The sequence below is a fragment of the Nothoprocta perdicaria genome, unplaced genomic scaffold (assembly GCF_003342845.1).
Source record: "Nothoprocta perdicaria isolate Ctin4 unplaced genomic scaffold, notPer1 scaffold_149, whole genome shotgun sequence".
Lineage (NCBI taxonomy): Eukaryota > Metazoa > Chordata > Aves > Tinamiformes > Tinamidae > Nothoprocta > Nothoprocta perdicaria.
This window is the reverse complement of record NW_020454638.1, coordinates 283,246-301,424: the sequence shown is the minus strand read 5'-3', so window position 1 is coordinate 301,424 and position 18,179 is coordinate 283,246. Positions and strand designations below refer to the sequence as shown.

The 18,179-nt window shown below is 37.9% G+C and overlaps 1 protein-coding gene across 18 annotated transcripts in view; it reads right to left on the bottom strand.

Annotated features, from left to right (window-relative positions):
• The window catches only part of ANK2 (ankyrin 2), a 165,828-nt gene that overhangs the window by 34,957 nt on the left and 112,692 nt on the right, over positions 1–18,179 (bottom strand). For 8 of the 18 annotated variants that reach the window (XM_026034610.1, XM_026034612.1, XM_026034613.1 and 5 more), the window contains 5 exons: positions 8,554–8,778; positions 5,407–5,561; positions 4,637–4,848; positions 3,632–3,836; positions 2,113–2,209 (listed from right to left, as the gene is read on the bottom strand). In XM_026034610.1, the coding sequence (XP_025890395.1) occupies positions 2,113–2,209; positions 3,632–3,836; positions 4,637–4,848; positions 5,407–5,561; positions 8,554–8,778 (894 nt within the window). Of the gene's footprint in view, positions 1–2,112; positions 2,210–3,631; positions 3,837–4,636; positions 4,849–5,406; positions 5,562–6,805; positions 6,905–8,553; positions 8,779–15,672; positions 15,709–16,606; positions 16,649–18,179 lie in introns of all 18 variants that reach the window. The other 10 variants (XM_026034608.1, XM_026034611.1, XM_026034615.1 and 7 more) reach the window with 3 other exon arrangements.

Genomic DNA, 18,179 nt, shown 5'->3' with positions numbered 1-18,179 from the left:
TGAAGGAGCTCCTCCAACATACCATGGATGCTGGAATCCAGATCTAAAACTTCAGCTTCCACAACRGGCAAACCTTCCTCATCAAAAGGACTCTCCTCTTTACTGCATTATAGATCTTTGATTTTTTTCTTTGGGCCTGGACAACATTGCCCAGTGACAAAAACTGGTAGAGTTTCCACATAATTTGTAAAGGTGATTGAATTGTTCTTTGAAAAAATAGCAACTTTCATTTAAAATACATTTACTTTTGGCACCCCAAAATGAAGCAGCAGCATGTATCAACCATTTTACAATGAACAACTTGCATTCCCCCCCCCCCCCTTTTTTTTTCTTTTTTCTTTTTTTTTTTTTTTTTTAACAGCTATCACTTCATTTATGTTTGTCTCCTGAGCTACTGGCATTTCATCTGAACACAGTTTGCTGTGTAGGTGGAAAGCATGCTCGAGTTTGACACTCGTAGGATGGAGATCAAAGTCATGAGAGGTCAAAGACACCTTAAAGCTGGTATAACCTACAGGGAGCTTATTACTTACTCTAGATTACGTGGTATTATATCCCACAAAACATCTTTCAAATGCGATGTCTATGGTCTTACTCATCAGTGGTTGAATAACGAAATGAAGTGAATTTCATGCTCTTTGTAACATTTAATAAACACGCTGGTTAAAAAATGGGCTGGTGACGTCTGAAAGTCATGCAAAGTCTGATATGTAAAGGCTTTGGATACTGATAATTTGTGAAAACATGGGAAAGTATATCATGCTGGACTCGAAACAAGAGAGGCTACAATCCCGCTCTGATGAGACCAAAATACTCAAAATGAGTTGCTGCCAAAGAGCAGGGGATAAAAATCAAAACGGATACTAAATTACCATAAAGCTGCAACTCAGGAAATGGAAGCCARTTGTGCTTCAAGGCCCACGTTTAATATGCATGTATTTTAAACAAATTTATCCATTTCCCAAGCTCTTTCCAAATGGGAAAATAAGTTCTGCATTGTTATTTTAATTATTTCAACTACACACAAACAAGTTATAGTGAAGAGCTGATTCTCCACAAGGGTAAAAGAGCAGATGCACTTTTAGATCAGAGCACAAATATAGAAATTCAAGGTAGTTTGTCCTTCAGCAATGAAGTTACTTAATTCTCTGACTGCAAACACGTGAAAAACCACATTTGCTATCGTTCAGGGCATTTAAAATCAGCCTTGGATTCGAGTATGCAGCTGAGCATTTATCTGGATTAAAAAGAAGATATGTAATCCACGCCTGCGGCACATAAATTGGCAATCATCATCAATTTAAATGTCCCCATGGATATTAGAAAACACCCACTAATAATATCCCTAATGGGTTGAATCCACACTTATTTCCCAAATTATTTTTTAAACTACGCATTTAAGCAGATTATTGTAGGTTACTGAGGAGAGCTAGGATCTCCCTCTCACRGTCACTATTGTTAAAGAGAAATGCTTGCCTGGACGCAGAAGGAGCTCAGAAAATGTACGTAAGCACAGAATTTCTGACCTGAGTAAGTACAGGAACATGAAAATTTTATTATAGTTCACACTATAGGAGTTGAACTTGTTTTGATATTGAATAAATTATTAGATTCAGTAACAAATGTAACTTAATAATAATAATTGCTTTGGTCACCAAGGTTTACAAGACTGCAAACCCTAAACACGACCTTTTCAGGCTACAGACTGCATCTCCTGTCATGGAGAGCAATCACAAGATTTTTAAGCATTTTGGTGACATAAGTCATTCTGAGCAATAAAACTACTGTTACTTGCTCTCCTCCTCCTCCTCTAAATTTTGCTTGTCAGAAATTGAACCTCTTTGCAAGATTAGACTCCTCTAGATCATGGCTTGGTATAGTTGCTAGATTTCTTTGTGGGTTTAATGTTCTGCAAGTACATTTTCATTCAGCAGTTGTTTTGGACTAGAGCTTCCAAAATACTTTGCCTTTGGTTCTCAAAGCAGACAAAGTATCTGTGTACTTTCTGCTGTATAAATGTTTGTTGAAAACAAAATGTAAAGATGTATTGTAAAATAAAACGTATGTGGAAAAGGCAGCATACACTTTAAAGCAACAGYATAYAACTCGTACCTGGCAGACACGTTTGTTGTGAAGGAAACACATTCATTAACAAATGTCAGTGGTGTAGTTCCTGTGATGTCTTCCCACTGAGCAGGAGTGGTTCCTCCTGAAATGATAATRGAAGTATTTAAGGGCAGACACATCTCCAGCCTTTCTGCTTCTAAGGATTACTCTACATGGTTAGGAATTTATAAATCAACAAATGTTGACTTCTGCTTTTGTCCGCATTACGCTGCTAGTGCTAATAGGACTGTATAAGCTTCCCACAAGAAGCTGACAAGAAAACAAGTGATTTTCAGAAGGAGAATTCTGTAGCACAGCTCCAGAGATATTAAAAGAGGCTGAGATTTTGGGGGAAGATTTTTTCTCTTCCCCACTCCCCCTCGCCCCTGATTACCTTTGTTGGTTCTACGCTGTTCATAGATATGGGGAAAAAACAGCCCAGAGACACTTAATGATGCACTTGGGCAACAAGAGTGCTGTTGCCCATAATGACAACTACAATCTATGATCCCTATAATCTACTTTTAAAAAAGATTTCAGAGCAAAATCAGCACCCGTATATACATATAGTTAAAACATTYTCACTCGCGTTAAAGACCTGTGGGGGAGGGGAAAAAAAAAAAAAAGAGCTTCATGGGAGATCTTGGAGTTGAAATGTGCACCTCCAAAATTTTCTGTACAAGAGACAGCCTTCTTGATTATTATCATCTTCATTTCTAGTCTATTAAATACTTCCGCCTTCTTTGAGTCTGATGTTGTCAGCTTTCTATCTGTCCCATACATCTGAAAACCTAAYACCCTTCAGATGTTCTGAAATGAAGGGTAGAGATTATTTTTCAGGTTTTTCAACCTTGCATTTGGTTGCTTTCTAGTTACCTTAAAATCACACCAACCTTCTTGAAAACAGAAATAGAAATATTTATTGCTAATAAAAATTATAAGTATTCATTAAAGATTTAAGCACTGAAGGAAAATCTGCATTTAATCTACCAGAGCTACATCAGAATCACTATGTGTCTCTCCCTCTTCTCATTCACAGCTGTCATGTTAGATATTCACTTGAAGACACGGCTTAGTCTTCATGCATACCTTAAACCAAGCTGTAACAGTTAAAAGAATACTCCCTTTTAAGAAGGGAAAACAAACAAACAAACAAACAAAAAAAAGGAAGAAAAAACATACACTTTTTCCCCTTCAGTGAAATATTTTACCTTGTCAAGTTTTCGAGTGGTTCTCAACAGACTTACTGGTCCCTCCTTCTTCAGAAAGGGGACTCCTTACTTTAAATAAGATCGTTCTTTTTTAAAAAAAATGTGAACACCTCTCTGTTAACCAGATATTATTGCTGATATTTCAGCACCTACTTAATACCACTAAGAAATCTCACCTCCCCACGACTCATGGTCACAGTTCAGCCTGTAACRCATCTGATACCAGATTGATACTTTGATATTTTACATGTTAAATCCACAATGTTTTTCAATTTCAAGATGCACAAAAAAAGTCTTTGGCGTACGCGTCCTACCTGTTATGCTGCATAGTAACCTTAAAGTGGGCGTGTCGCCGCCGTAACCGTTCACCATCCCGTCGCTGGAAGCTTTGGGAATAGGAATCGTCATTGTGATGGGTTTATGGAACTTCCTTCTCCTGGGTTCCAGGGTGACTATAGGACTGAAGGTAGCCTTGTTGCCTAAAATCTTCTTTATAAGTTCAGGGTGCATAGGTTGGGCCTTGCCAAAGCAAAAGACAGTAAGAGAGTAAGTYACTTGAAAACAGTTTAATGAATATGTAAAGAACTGGGTTTGGATATTGACATAAAACCCTAAAGATCTTCCATCAAACAGGACAATTTCCTATGAAGAACTTCATACAGAAGAACTGACTGCGCATGAGAAGGGAAGACTTTTCCTTTGCTGATCTTTTGCACTTTATATGCACCCTTTTTCCCTGGTGCTTGTTAGACTACTGGATTGATTTAACTCACTAAAGTTGCAGAAAATTATTCTCTTGATTCTCTCTTTTTTTCTTCCAGAACTACCTCTGAGCAGTGGTTGTGAGCTGTCCACAGAGGAATTCAGCAAGCAAAACAGCTGAGTTAAAGCAAGATGTGGATGCATGTTGCTGGGAGGTAGGAATGGAGGTGGGGAGCTGCACCTCAAGTAACTAGGTTACAACACTTCCTACTTCTCTGATGTTTTTCATGAAAATTAAAATTCCTCTTTCATGAAAATTATTTAAGAAATTCCTCTATGACCTATGCTTGTATCATCATCAAAATTGTTTTACTCAAGTCCACATACACAGTAACAGAAAAAAAGGAAAAAGAATAAAAAAGAAATACCCAACTCAACCACTTGTGCTAATAACCCTACTGCTTATGGGTTTTTTTTTCTTTTTTTTTTTTTTTAAATTAAAAATATTCAAGACAGCAGTGTACAACTTGATCAGCCATATATTCAGGTTGCAAGCACAGAAAAGGTAATTCTGCCCTCTGAAAGGAAAGATAAGCCCCGCAATTGTGTCACTGTACCTGGAGGCCGACACGAATCCGCTTCGTTAGGGCCCCTTCTGGGAAGACTGCCTGCACTTGCGGGACGACAGTGCTGCTCAGCACACCTCCCTCGGGTCCAATCAGGTTGCTGTCCTGTTTGATCCGGGACACCACGGCAAAGTACTGCGGGAAATCGCGGGTGATGATGCGGCAGATCCGCTTCCTCTCGAGCTCCTCGGGAGTGTCAAGCACTGAAGCAAAAGAGCAGCTTGTCAGCAACAAGAATTTCACGTGTGCAACACAAATGACCTTCAAAGGCATGACAAAGATCTTCCCAGATTAACTGCAAGTTATAGATGCACTTTGTCTAGAAATCAAAGGTAACGTCCCAGTATCTTAAGTTCGGCAAAGAGAGAGAAATCAAGCAAGGAATACAAGACTCCTCAACTAACTGAGGGGAGTTTAAGACTTAGCCTTCAACACTGTGAAAGAGGGCAGGAAAAAAGTTTAGCATCTCTTCTCCCGCTAATGATAACAGATTTTGTTTTGTTCTGGTGCTTCAGTAGATCACGCAAGGGAGGTAAGTACATGTACAGTGACAGATTACACTAGCTTGCCCATTAAGGAAATGATTATGCTCCAAAGTAACCGAAACGAAATATCTGGAGTATGTAACGATGGAGATTCTCAGGGAGGACCACATGTGAAGTGTTTAAATAATAATAATAATAATAATAATAGTTGAATGCTATCTCTTCCAACTGTAGAAAGAAAGTAGAATGAGAAAAAGAGAATATCCCGCTGGATACCTTCATCCATCCCATTCAGAATTTCATTCAGTTCATCTTCAGTGTATTCACAGAAATGCTCCTTCCAGCTGTCCCCATTCTCACTGCGCAGGATCACCAGCTCTCTCTCCTTCCCACGCAGAGCGGCAAAATGGGGAATCTCCACAATCACAGGCCTGGCACAGCAACACAGCGCATTAAGTGTGCATGGAGAGAGGAAGAGACAGGATTAACAGCGACTCTATTCAGTCTGCTACAAAGTGACCTGGAATTCTACCTAGTTTTCTAAAATACTTTGGTGCAATCCTAAAGTGATAGGTCACTAGCACATCTGAGAATTTTACAGAGACCAGGTAGTGCTGAAAAAAAGATGAGAAGTGCATTCACCTCCTTCTACGGTGCGAAGGACATTCGTTACGATATTAGTGCTTATGTGGAAAAATTGGTTTGCAAATTCATTAAAAAAAAATGTGCTCATTTTAGCTGTCACTACTGTCTGGGTAAGGCTGTGCCACTTCATTTCAAAGAGAATCTACTGTAACAAATACCAACAGTGGGACAAATTCCAATCTCACACGAGTGCAGACCAGGATAATTTCATTGCAATCAGTGGACAATTTACATCCCGCGCTAATTTTATTCATCGTAATTCTACAGATTCCAATGGATTTATTCTTGATTTACACTCTGGGAATGACAAAAAAAATCCGAGATGATGATTTTTTCTTTTTTTTTTTCTTTTTTTTTTTTTTTTTAATTAATGTATAGGAGATACAAATTTGTCTTATTGCTTGATAAGAACTTGCCTTGTTGTTTCCTTACTAACATTTGCCAATATATGTGTCAGTGTATATGTGTGTGTATATATATAGTATATATACACATGTGTACATATATCTATATTTAAATATGTGTATATGTATTTATACACATTCTTAGAAATAAGAGAAAAAATATAAATATATTTGTATATACACTTCTCTAGTGAGATTACGCACACAGTTTATCACGTACATAATAAATGTCATGTTCTGTTATACTGGTGGTATCCAACGTATATCTTATTGATCACTTAGCCCTCAATACAAAAAAAAAAGTTTTAAAATTTACAGTAGATTCTTTTTTTTGTCCAAATCCAGGTTGCTTTGCTACAGACATCAAGCACATAACTAGGAAGATCTCATGCCAAAACAAAAATGAAGGCCACAGTACTTGAAGAAAAAGATACAAACATACCACCAAAACAAAACCACATAACCACAAGAGTCAAAAAAAATGGTCTACTAAAGGTTAAGTATACGAAATTTCAAATCATAGAAAGGGACAATATCATGGGCGTAATGACATAAAAATCATATTGCAGAAGGAGGAGAAGAATGGGGAGGTCAGCATCCATCAATTCGTTTCAAGTCTCTCCTACCCAAGGAATTTGGTCCCAGGAGGCCCCAGCTGAAGGATTCGGCTGACCAAGCTTTCTCCCTCATTAAGTGGGGGAGGAGCCGTAGGCAGATGAAGTTTACTGAGTACATCCAAAGCAGCAGTGAAAGAAAGAACATAAATAAACTTTATGTATTTTTTTTTCTTTTGCCAGAATGCCAGTGCCACTCTCTGGTCCACAGATTGGAGCTAGGTCACACCCTGACTAAGGTTCCACCCTAGGCTATGACACGTTGGTGACAAAAATCAGCAAAATGAGTTCCATTAATTTAGGATCTCTTGCTTCTAGGAAGACGGTGAGAGTTTTGGCAGTGAACTTAACGGGAACAAGGTTTGCACCCTTGTGAATACAGTATAGTCATTTCCCAGTCTCACTGCCAGCACACCACCTAGAATAATGCCACCTGGAAGGGAACAAAGCCATGAGAGAGAGTATAGACCAAAGCCATGCTACTTCCAGGTTTTCTGATGAGATGTCCTCAATGTGCAGAGAAACCCCCACAAATCAAAGGGAGAGCTCTTGAGAGCTGATAGGTATGGGACAAAGATAAAGGGACCACTGAAAATGACAGYCTGTTTTTCCTTCTGACCTTTAGAGTTCTTTTTGTGTTGCTCTAAGAGTGACAAGGATGTGAGAAGAACGAGCAGCAAAATGAATCTGATCAGATAGCTTCTGTGCTGTTCCTGGTGATGTTAAGAACTATCCTACCTGGCACAGGGAAGGGTTGGCTTGCTCTTGGCATCACATTCTCAGTGTTTCAGGACTGCTCTCGTTTGCTTATCAGCTTGTAGCAGCAGTAATACAGCCAGAACAGGTGTTGGGTATGTTGTCCTTTCGCAGCAATGGGTAGTTTAAAACCACTAACCAACTTTTCTGACTTTCCTTCAGCCTTCAGAGAAAAACACTACCCAAGATCATGGCTCTAATAACTGCATCTTTTAACAGGATTTTTAAAGGAGTTCGTTTATTTCAAAACGGATTCAAATTCTTCAATTGCTTGATCTTTTTACAATTTCTGAGTAAATAATTTATTGTAATAGAAGAGATTCCTTCAATTCACTTTTGGATGTCACAGTTAACAGGGTAAAACAACTTAAGAAAAAAAAAGTGGGTAACTGCTGCATTCAGCTGACAATGGCTAAAATGAGCTCAGCAACAGGCACAGAACTGATCTTTCTAAAGGCTCTGCAGCCCAGGACAAAATAAACTGCCCACAAATTTCTGGCTTATCCTATTGCTTGACTTTTCAAYGTCAGCTCCAGAAAATTCAAAGGAACAGTGCTTCCCTGAGAGTCCAAATTACTGACAACACAAGTCTCTATATTAATCAGCTGTAACTTCTCTTGCTATGTAGCAGGCTTTACGTTCGTGCTTTAGATGAGTGCTGTGCTATTCACACTCTATAGGTAAATGATTTAAATATAAACTGCCTGTTCTAGCTGCAAAGTGACTTCATGCTACTATAGCGTCACAACACTGAGAAATAACTGTTGTAATAATTGTTCCTTAAGGAACGCCCCTTAACCTAGTGGTTCTAGTATCAGTTTTCAAAAGAAAAGGAATCAAAGCTGCCAGAACAGTTAGCTAACAATCCATTTGCATTTGCAAATGACTGACCTGTGACCACAGGCTACAAACACCTTTTCCGTCCAAATCTCAAAAGAGAAACCCTTTGCAGACAGAGGAAAATGCAGGGAGCGTTTTCCCTCGGGCCACACGGCACCCCTTACCCAAGGAACTGGGCCCCGGAAGGTCCGACTTCAATGAGGCGGCTGGCCAAGCCTTCCCCTTCCACCATGGGCGGCATGGTGGCCAGCCGGTGGCGCTTGACCAGCCGGCACGTCACTCGCGTGGGAGCGGTGCATTTCCGCGGCGGAATGATGATGCGCAGCCCGTTGTGCCGGCAGCCTCTCATGGCACCCCCGCGAGCATCCACCATGAAACTAACTAGGAAGCTGGAAAGCCAGAAACACGTATTAGGTACAAAGGCAGCCAAAAAAATACTTCAGTTACATTTCAYTTGCTTTCTCTCTTTCCTTACCTAACGAACCACGTACGTATGGGTACATATAGCCCTTCTCAAGAAGTACAGTAACAAGCTCGCTTTTGCCTCCCATACAGAGCAATAAATTAGGCTAACACTTTTTACTATTTACAGTGTCATCAGCTGTCTAAGAGTTCATCATGGGAAGAGTGTCATTTCACAATGCCACTTTTGGTATATACCAGCAGACACTAATAAATGTATGTGTGTGTGGCCACACACATGCGTATACACACGTACATACACCTATTAAAGTACAAATATGACTATTCTGTACCTAAGAGCATCTATTCTGTAAAGTTGGCGCTATTTACATTTCTTATATAAATAATATATATCATTTAAAAAGAATTATGACTGAATAAAGCCAATTGTGATTGGAGATTTTTTTTAAGGTTATTCTATAAAACTCTATAATTACTTGATAAYCTATAAGAGTCAAACATTGAATTAAAGTTCAGATCTTTGCAGCAGTAAATAGATTAGGTCAAGATAGTGGTGGGTAAGAGGCAGAACCAGCAAAAAAATCCTTCATTTATTAAAGGAATATTTAATAAAATTCAAGAATAGAATGACAAGCAGAGAATAAAACACTTTTTTTTTTTTTTTTTTTTAAAGACAAGCTACTAACCCAGAATGTCTGAATTGTTTGTTCATATGAGATAAAATAAATGAAGACAAGTTTTAGTGAGATGAGACTAGCTCTAACATTATATAATATCAATTTTTTTTTTATTCATTTTTCCTGTTACTTGGCACAGCATCACAATGCCTCCATAAGCAGCTTACTGTTGCGAAAAGCTAGTTAAAAAACTCTCTCCTAGATGCAGGTAAATTGGTATTTTGTATTTACTATTCCTTCCTGGAATTTCTTGTACAGTGAGTTTTTTTCTACATCGTGTACATAACCAATAGGGGGACTTTTACATATTTGTCACAGCATTTAAGGGCATTCTGTGAAACATTTAGACCTACTTGGAATTTTGCATTGCTTTGTTACTTAAGACAATGCCTGATATGCTATAGTAAGATGAGAAGTATCAGGCCTACTTCTAGCCACTAAAATAGAGGCATCCCATGAGGAGTCACACAAACGCTACTGAAGGACCTGCAATATAGAAAGACCTTTGAAACATGAGTTGCAAGCACAGCTCTTTGCCCCGTCCCCTTGACCGTTCTGTGCAAACGTTGCCTCCGTTCATTATCCACACGAGTAATTCCACATGCTGGAAAAACACAACACTCGACACACCGTGCAAGTCAGGAAAATGACTGATGGGGGGGAGCCACAAGTGCCAGTCAGCAGCACACCATGCACCACGGATGCCAGTCGTTCGCACACATGCAGTCTCCTAGTCTACCACCATTCATATACCTCTAGGTTTTGTTTAGTGTAATAGTCTGGGTAGTACACCATTATCTCATTCCTTAGATGTTGGTGTTTCTGTGGTTTTAAGAAGGGTGAAAAGAAAAAAAATGAAAACAATTTACAGCTTTGATTTGGGGACTGACAGTGAAAAATGGGTGCTTCCTTCATAAAATACATACTTTGTACGTTCTAAAGCACAGATAAGCCTAAGAGCTACTAAATGCTCAATTGTCGCAATAATGCTCCATAACCTGTTTCAAATATATGAAATAACATTATCAAAATGTCTGAATAGTGTTTCAAAGAATCATCCCRAGTCTCTATTATAATGGATGCTTTAAAAGTTGTTAGTAACATTGAGTTCTGCAAGGGAAAAAAAAAAGAAGGAAAGAAAAAACAGCCACACTCTGGTACTGACACTATGAACAACAGAAAGACTACCCCCATAATTACCAATAACTAAGGAGAACGAGTGCACTTACTGAATTAAATTGGCATGCACATTTTTCACTGAATAAGTTTTCATAAAGACAGATTTTGTGATTCATTTATTTTCCCCATTGACGTAATACTCGAGGTTGTAAACTTGAACAGGATCATYTTTACCTGTCTCTCAAATATTTGCCTTAGTTCACTTCTTGCTTTCCCTTGCGCCCTCCTTAGTATATTTCTCAAAAATGCCAGAAATGCTGAACTGCTACATGAAGACTTACACATAAAATCAGTAAAGGCCTAAATAAAAGAGTGTCAAGGTGGTAAGTCAACTCCTAGACACCAAAGCTGTCTTGTGTCCCCACACCTGGGATGTCTGGAATCTAATAGAGAACAAGTAAAAATTGAGTGTGATATTTGTCTCCAGTAAGAGGTGGATTCAGGGCTTAATTACATGCTTGATTATTTCTTTCAATTTAAATTTATATAATAACAGTAAACCCTATCAGAGCAAGGACCTTGACAACCATCAAGGAAATAAGTCCTCAAGAATGGAAAAACAAAGGTAATTATCGCTGGAAGGCAGACACAGAGGTAGCAGGAGTTAGGCTAAAAGGAATTGGACACTACTCTTCACTGTACAACACAGTGTTCTGATACAGAAAATGCCGTGTATTTAYTAAACAAGGAGCTACAACATAGCTACTAGGCAGTGTACATCATATTACCTTTCAGAAAAGGACACTATGCCATATTGCTCATGCACACAACCAGGTACATGAGATTCATGGGAGCTTTGGTGACTCTTAGATGGGTTTGAAACTACCATAGAAGTCAGCAAATATTATTCAAAGGTTGGGTAACAAATTTGGAGAACTAGCAAGAACTGCCGTGAATGCAATGCAAAATAAAGAAATAAAAAGGGAACAGCTTTCTAAACAGTGGCATAAAAATGTGAAAGGATAATACACTGACCCAGGACTTGTAATGCTGACACAGAACATGAAAGCATAGTTTTTTTCACTGTACTATTCTGTTTTTTTCCCCCTCCAACCTTTTGACATTTGATAATTTTTTTTAAAATCAGCACAACACACATAGCTTATTTTGAATTCTCCCATGTGCTGGTATCAAGCAAATAATAACAAAGCACTTCTCATGTCTTGTCTTCTGCTTATTTGCTATGCAATAGGACAGCAGGACAACAACATGACTATTCCATAGTTGGAAAAGCTTTGAGCGTTTGAAGGACTGTGTACATTCATATAAAAATAATTCATAAAAAACTAATGCATGACATTTGCTTTCAGAAACATGCTATTAGGAAAGTGAAAAAATGGTATGACTAATGCAGAGGAAATGTGAAATGCAAAATAATTATTTTGTTGTTGTGCTCCCAGCCCCGTCACTTCCCCACTCCCTCACGTTTAGCAGATGATGCTAAGTGACAAGTCTGAGGTAGGAATAGAACGCAGGTAAGACATCACTGGCGTTAGTGCCACCTTTTCACTGTAAATTCCTATAGTCAAGAATAAAACGTAATACTGAAATAGACCTATATTTATATATACATATATATCTCCCTAGCATCATATCTGCCTCCAGCAGCTTAGGGCTGCTAAAATTCTCCTGCTTTTGCATGCACAGCCCCAGTGTTTTCCTTTGCTGTGCTGCTCCCATCTGCAAGAGGAAAATACATGTTCAGTCTTCTTTGCATCTTTCCTCTCTGCTTTAATAACTTTGCAAGATGCTCTGTCTGCAAAAGGCTCCAGGTACCCTCTACTTATGCTAGATGGACATTACAAAAAGCATCTTCTGGCTGGTCAGGAAACACTAGAGTTCATCCCACACACCAATCATGGGAAGCATTAGCACGAGCGTTTCCAAGCCACTACATATGGAGAAGGGAGAAAGGTGATTAAAAAGAAACAGAGATGGTTGTGAGGAGTTCAAGAAAAGAAGGAAAACAAAAAATAAAGAATCATAAATATCTTTTACCATCTTACAGATCATCTTCAGATCAGGAGAGAAAAAGACACATCCTAAAACATTTGCTGACATGCTTCTCGGATAATTTACTATTGTATTAAAAATTCAAGAAAATGCAAAAGAAACATAACTGGCAGGGAGGTTATGAAGATGTAATTAACTACATTTTTCAACAGGGTATTAAAAAAATGGAACAGTAGAAGGAAAACTTTAGCAGAGATTAATTATGGAAAGGAGTGATGAGGTAAAAATGGAACTTAGGGAAAAATAATACAGCCCRAAGAGCTCTAGGGATAGCCCTCCAAGTTTCTGAAAGCCTTCTTCTGAGCCTTTTAAAACCAAGGAGCTCCAAAAGTTGAGGTGAACTGATTGATCAGGAACATGGAACCTATCTGCATGTATTTTTATATCAGAAAAAGTCTGTCTCAGATCATACTTTAGATACACTTCCTATAATAATTGCATATAAGGAAAGCATCCTTCTTTAGCACTAAGAGTTTATTTTGGAAGTCATTTTAAGGACTTGTATTTTAACTGAATAATAACTCAAAAATCAAAGCAATTTAAGCAGCAAAGTCAAAAATAGCTGTGTCAATAGTGGCTTGGTCAACAATCAGAGAATCCTTTGTAGAAGGGCTGGCAAGAACTGTCRGCCTTGGTTTGAAGATTCAGTGAAAAATGATGCATGACAAATATCCTACTCTGATATTTACGCAACTTTGCTTATTAGATTAATATCCAGTTTTCCCGAGACTTAACAAGATGGCAATCAAATATAAAGGGGTTTTTATAGCCAATTCAATGAAATAAATTAGTTCACCGGAAACTGCTGACTTCTCTCTTTTGAAGAGAGCTCAGGACAAAACAGGATTTTTTTTTTTCCCAAGAAAAAAAAAACAAAAGCAATTATTGTCTAGAAATAAGTACAGACTAGAGGGGAACATATATAGGTTTCTGTTACATAGCTGGTTAGAGGTTAGATCAACTACTGCACATTCTCCTACGATTTAGAAATGCCTTCTAATAGATTATATGTGGCATTTCATTCTTTTTAATTTGAGGGCCAGTAGAATCTACACATTTACCATATAAAACTCAATTACATCAGACAAGACTGTCAGTAGCATCCCCTGGTTAAAGACATATGTATACAAGAGGCTCCTAACTTTCTTTCCGGCTGTTTCCACGCCTTTCACACAGAACAAACAGACACGAATCCACATTCTATTGGCTCCATTAGAATCACATCACAGACAACATAGACATTGAAGTTATCCACCTTAAAAGGAGAAAAAATGGTGCAGTTATAAGAAATACTTGTTTTTTCAAAGCTGATCTGTATTTACTCCTTTTGCTGATTTTTTGCACTCCTTTCAAAAGTAATAAAGGAATAAATAAAAAACAATTTAAAGGCTACATCAACATGGGGGTGGGTGGGAAGAAAATTGTTATTTTGAGGTTTGGAGAGAATTACTCTTATGTAAAAGGCTTTGCAGAAGAACCACACAGCTCCAGGTAGCTGGGAAAACAAGCACGTTGGCACTCAACCACACTTCTCATTCTGCAGATTCATCTGAAGAGCCATGCAAACACAGCGTCAGGAAGGGCCTTTCTAGAACAGGCAACAGTGCTTTTAGCACCACAAGCTCAATGGGCGAAATCAACACACCGCTTCCATATCATCAGTTATGATTATTCTTTTAAACTAGCTGGACAGGCACACATGCTCGCCTCAACTATTAGAAACAATGAAAAAGCTACAACTCAACTCCATAGTAGGCACATTGGAGAACTTTTCTGTGTAAATCATCTTCTTTTTTTTTTAAGCAGTGAGGAAACAAGGAGATAGCAGCATTCAGTGTTAGTCACAGTGYGTTAAAAAGCAAAAACGCTCAGGGTGCTTCAGGCATTCTGAAGTGTTCGACTGAAGAAGAAAACTGAAACAAACTCTGAAATTAAGATAAAAGGGCCTTTACCCCCTGTTCTCACTAAAATCAATAGCAAGGCGTTCACTCTGTCTGCGTGCTTTTGGCCAGACTGTAACTATCCCACGGATAAACAAGAGGGGAAAGTATCTAGGAGGACAAAAAGCATGAGCCTATCTAGGAATCCACTACAAGCAATAACTTGCATTCATATTCTCTCCATTGATAATAATGGCATTCTTTGACTATAAARAGATGAGATAATACCACCTAAAAAAAATACAATTTTTGTGGTGTGATCTCTTATTTAATAATTTATTAAATTTGTGCAGTTTAATATTTCAATCTTTTGTTATTCTCTGGTCATCTTTAAAGGGTATGAAAAATTATTGTGCCAATCAACACTCCTTTTACTGAGTGCAGATAATCTCCCTTAGGTAGGTACCGCTACAGGTATCCTGCACAGCAAAACAGAATGTGTCAGTGATTCRAACGCTGATTGATTAAAGCTGCACACAAATAGAACTTGGCACAAAATTCAAACATATGGGGTCAGGTTTCACCTTTTAAATACAAAAAGTGCTGTTATTCCACAAGTTTCAATAGGGCAATATGAGTTGGAAAATATGGCCTAGGAAATGKTTTTGTAATATTCTTTATATAGAGATGAGATCCAGTTTGTGACGTAWTACTTGAAATTTATAATGTTTTTTGCTGGATTTATTTTAAGCTACATTTAGTCATCCGTAGAGCAAATTTACTGCTAAGTAAATCCAGGATTAAAACAATCTAGGAATGCATAGTAAGTTTGTTAAGATTTTTTATGAAAAGCCTTTAACATGGCTAGCATTCTCTCCTTATACACGACATAAGAGCAGAAAGAAGAAAATGGCCACTTAACTGTATAAGAGAAATAGCAACATGTGGAATTTATTCCTGGTCAGAGCAGATTTTATCTTTTTCCCCCTCTTGGCTAACACAATATCAAAATACTAAAGCATCCTGAAATGATGTAAGAGAGGAGGATAAATATGGGGAGGGAGAAGTGCAGGAACAATATATTAAAGAAAGAATTTAAGCAGAAGTTCACCTGCTGTTGTCATGATCAAGACAGGGAGAGGAACAGCTGCAATAGAACAGATAATTTAATAACCTCCCCCCCTCAAAAAAAAACAAAAAAACAAACAAAAAATGAGCTAAATGAAACACTAGGGAAAAAAAGCAGATTTCTGAATTAAGTATATGAATATATATGCATGAGAAAATGAAAAAGCACAAAAAAAATAAGCCTACATAATAATCTTGGTTTAAAAATGTRTATTTCTACTATGGTAGTAATCAAGTGGGTTTCTCTACATATGTTCTCAAACTGCAACTCRGATACCTAACCTGTACAGTTAGACCTCAGAACAAGACTGGGGAAATGCTGCTTGTTTCAGATAGGCAACATTTAACGTTTGGACCACGGTGTACCCTGAGTAACGAATGCATCTAGAGTGATTCCATCCGGTGCCTCTGATAACACAGCAAGCCACGAGCCTCCTTTCTTCAAATCTCTATTCTCTGTCCTCTAGCTTGTTCCATTTCAACATGTTTCTTGTCCTCCTTTTGTTCTGCATTACAAAACGTCAATTTTCCAGCTATGAATTGCTTATATTCTTTTGACCTGTTTATATTCTCAGTAAAGTCTCAGGTSCTGCCCAGTTAATGTTCTGTCAGCAGTGTATGGTTTTTTTTTTTTCTTCCAATATATGTCTCCATTGCCATTTCCTTTCATTGACATGAACAAAGATACACTATTAGTGAAACACCCGCTATTTTTTTCATACTGTAACTGTGTGAATAGAGGTTCATAAGGGCTACAATGTATGCTAAAATCATTTAGGCTTGCGCATTTTAAAAATGACTCTCAGCTGGTAGCTGCCAGGTCCTGTTTCCATGACAATTTCTAGGAAATTAATGTCACATTGGGGAAAGCAATACTATGGATTGAAAATGTAACACTTGAAACATATTGCATTTACCTTGTTAGCATGGATCCAGCCTCCTTTTTTGCAGACAGGCAGCTAAGAATGATAATTCACATTATTTGTCACAGTTAYAGCTGCTGACTCACTTGTCTTTTTCCCCCTTTCATTGATGGAAGCAACATCGTCCGGAAAGGTAAATTCACTAGTAATAGCCTGGCTGTTTCATTTTACTAAATACATTTTACTAAATATATGTACATATAGAACAACTATTCGRCATATTGGTTTCTCTCTTCATTAAATCAAATCAAATCATTTTTTCTCATGAACAAGTTTTACTGTGAACACGTTAGACTCAGGAAAAACTGCAGAGCTTTTGCACACAGAAGCAAGTTATTATCAGAGCACTGCCTGAATTAACTCACTCCCAGTGCCATGTTATTGACATTGTGATGAAACTGCTCATTTTCTTACCTCTCATACATGTTATTAAAACTCTTTGTAATATAATCTAAACATAAACAAATTAGGAGATTTTGTTCACCATCTCATTAAAACTCAGGTATGAAACAATATGATACCTTTGCACATCACCTATACTTTAAAATCACAGACTTGCAGCCAGCCTTACCTTTACCATTCACACTTAACTACTATGGGTGGCAGAAACACAAGAATAGGACACTGGCAAACAATGTCTAAATGGTGCAAGTGAAGAGAAACCTTGCAGTTCAGTATTTTGCCTTCCAACTTAAGGAAAATATTTTGTGCCCCTCCACAACGGGGTATGCAGAAGTATGAGACTGAAACCGTGAGACACACTTGCATCTACGTAGGCATTACTTCTGTCTCTCCTAATACTTGAACAGGATATACAGTAATATTGTCAGTAATGCAGTAAAACTCTACCTTATAGGACATAGAACATGCAAAACTTAGGACATAGTGGAAGATCTTTAGCTTTACTGAAATATAAGATTGCACAGTTTTAAAAGGAGAMGCAAGTCTGATTTACTGAAAGTCAGTTTAAATGTGACAGGAAAAAGTATAAAGCTGCATTAGTTTTTACTTCTACTTTAAGTCCATCTGTGAAAATATTTAGAAGGAGCTAATTTCTTTAAAGCTACCAGAGGTTTGTGTTGAGATGGTGCGCACCAAAAAAAGTTTTGCCCCTTAGAAGAGTATAATTTCTTGGTTTTGGAATGTCTGTAGAGATTCTTGTCAAAGATTTAGCTTTACTTACACCACATTGATGAAATTATCCACATATTGAAACAAAAAAATCTATTTAAATTTTAAAGAGAGGTTAAAATGATTTCCCTTTCTAGAATTTCAGATGTAATTTTTCAGAGGTAAAGATTTAGTTAGTTATACAAGGGTTGAAATATATGCCTCTGAAATTTCATATCAGTAAGACGACAGTTCTTTATCAATTCATCCCTCTGCCTGTGGGTGTCACCCTGCCATCAGCTGAAACACTTCCCTACCAGGGCAGCTCTGTAAGAACCCAGCAACTTGGGGTCATCACTCAAGCCCTGCACAGGAAAAGCAGTCTTAGTCTTTTTATTTCCTATTGCACAGAACAGAAAATAAGGATGACTGGCACTAAATAAATCACTGCCCAATA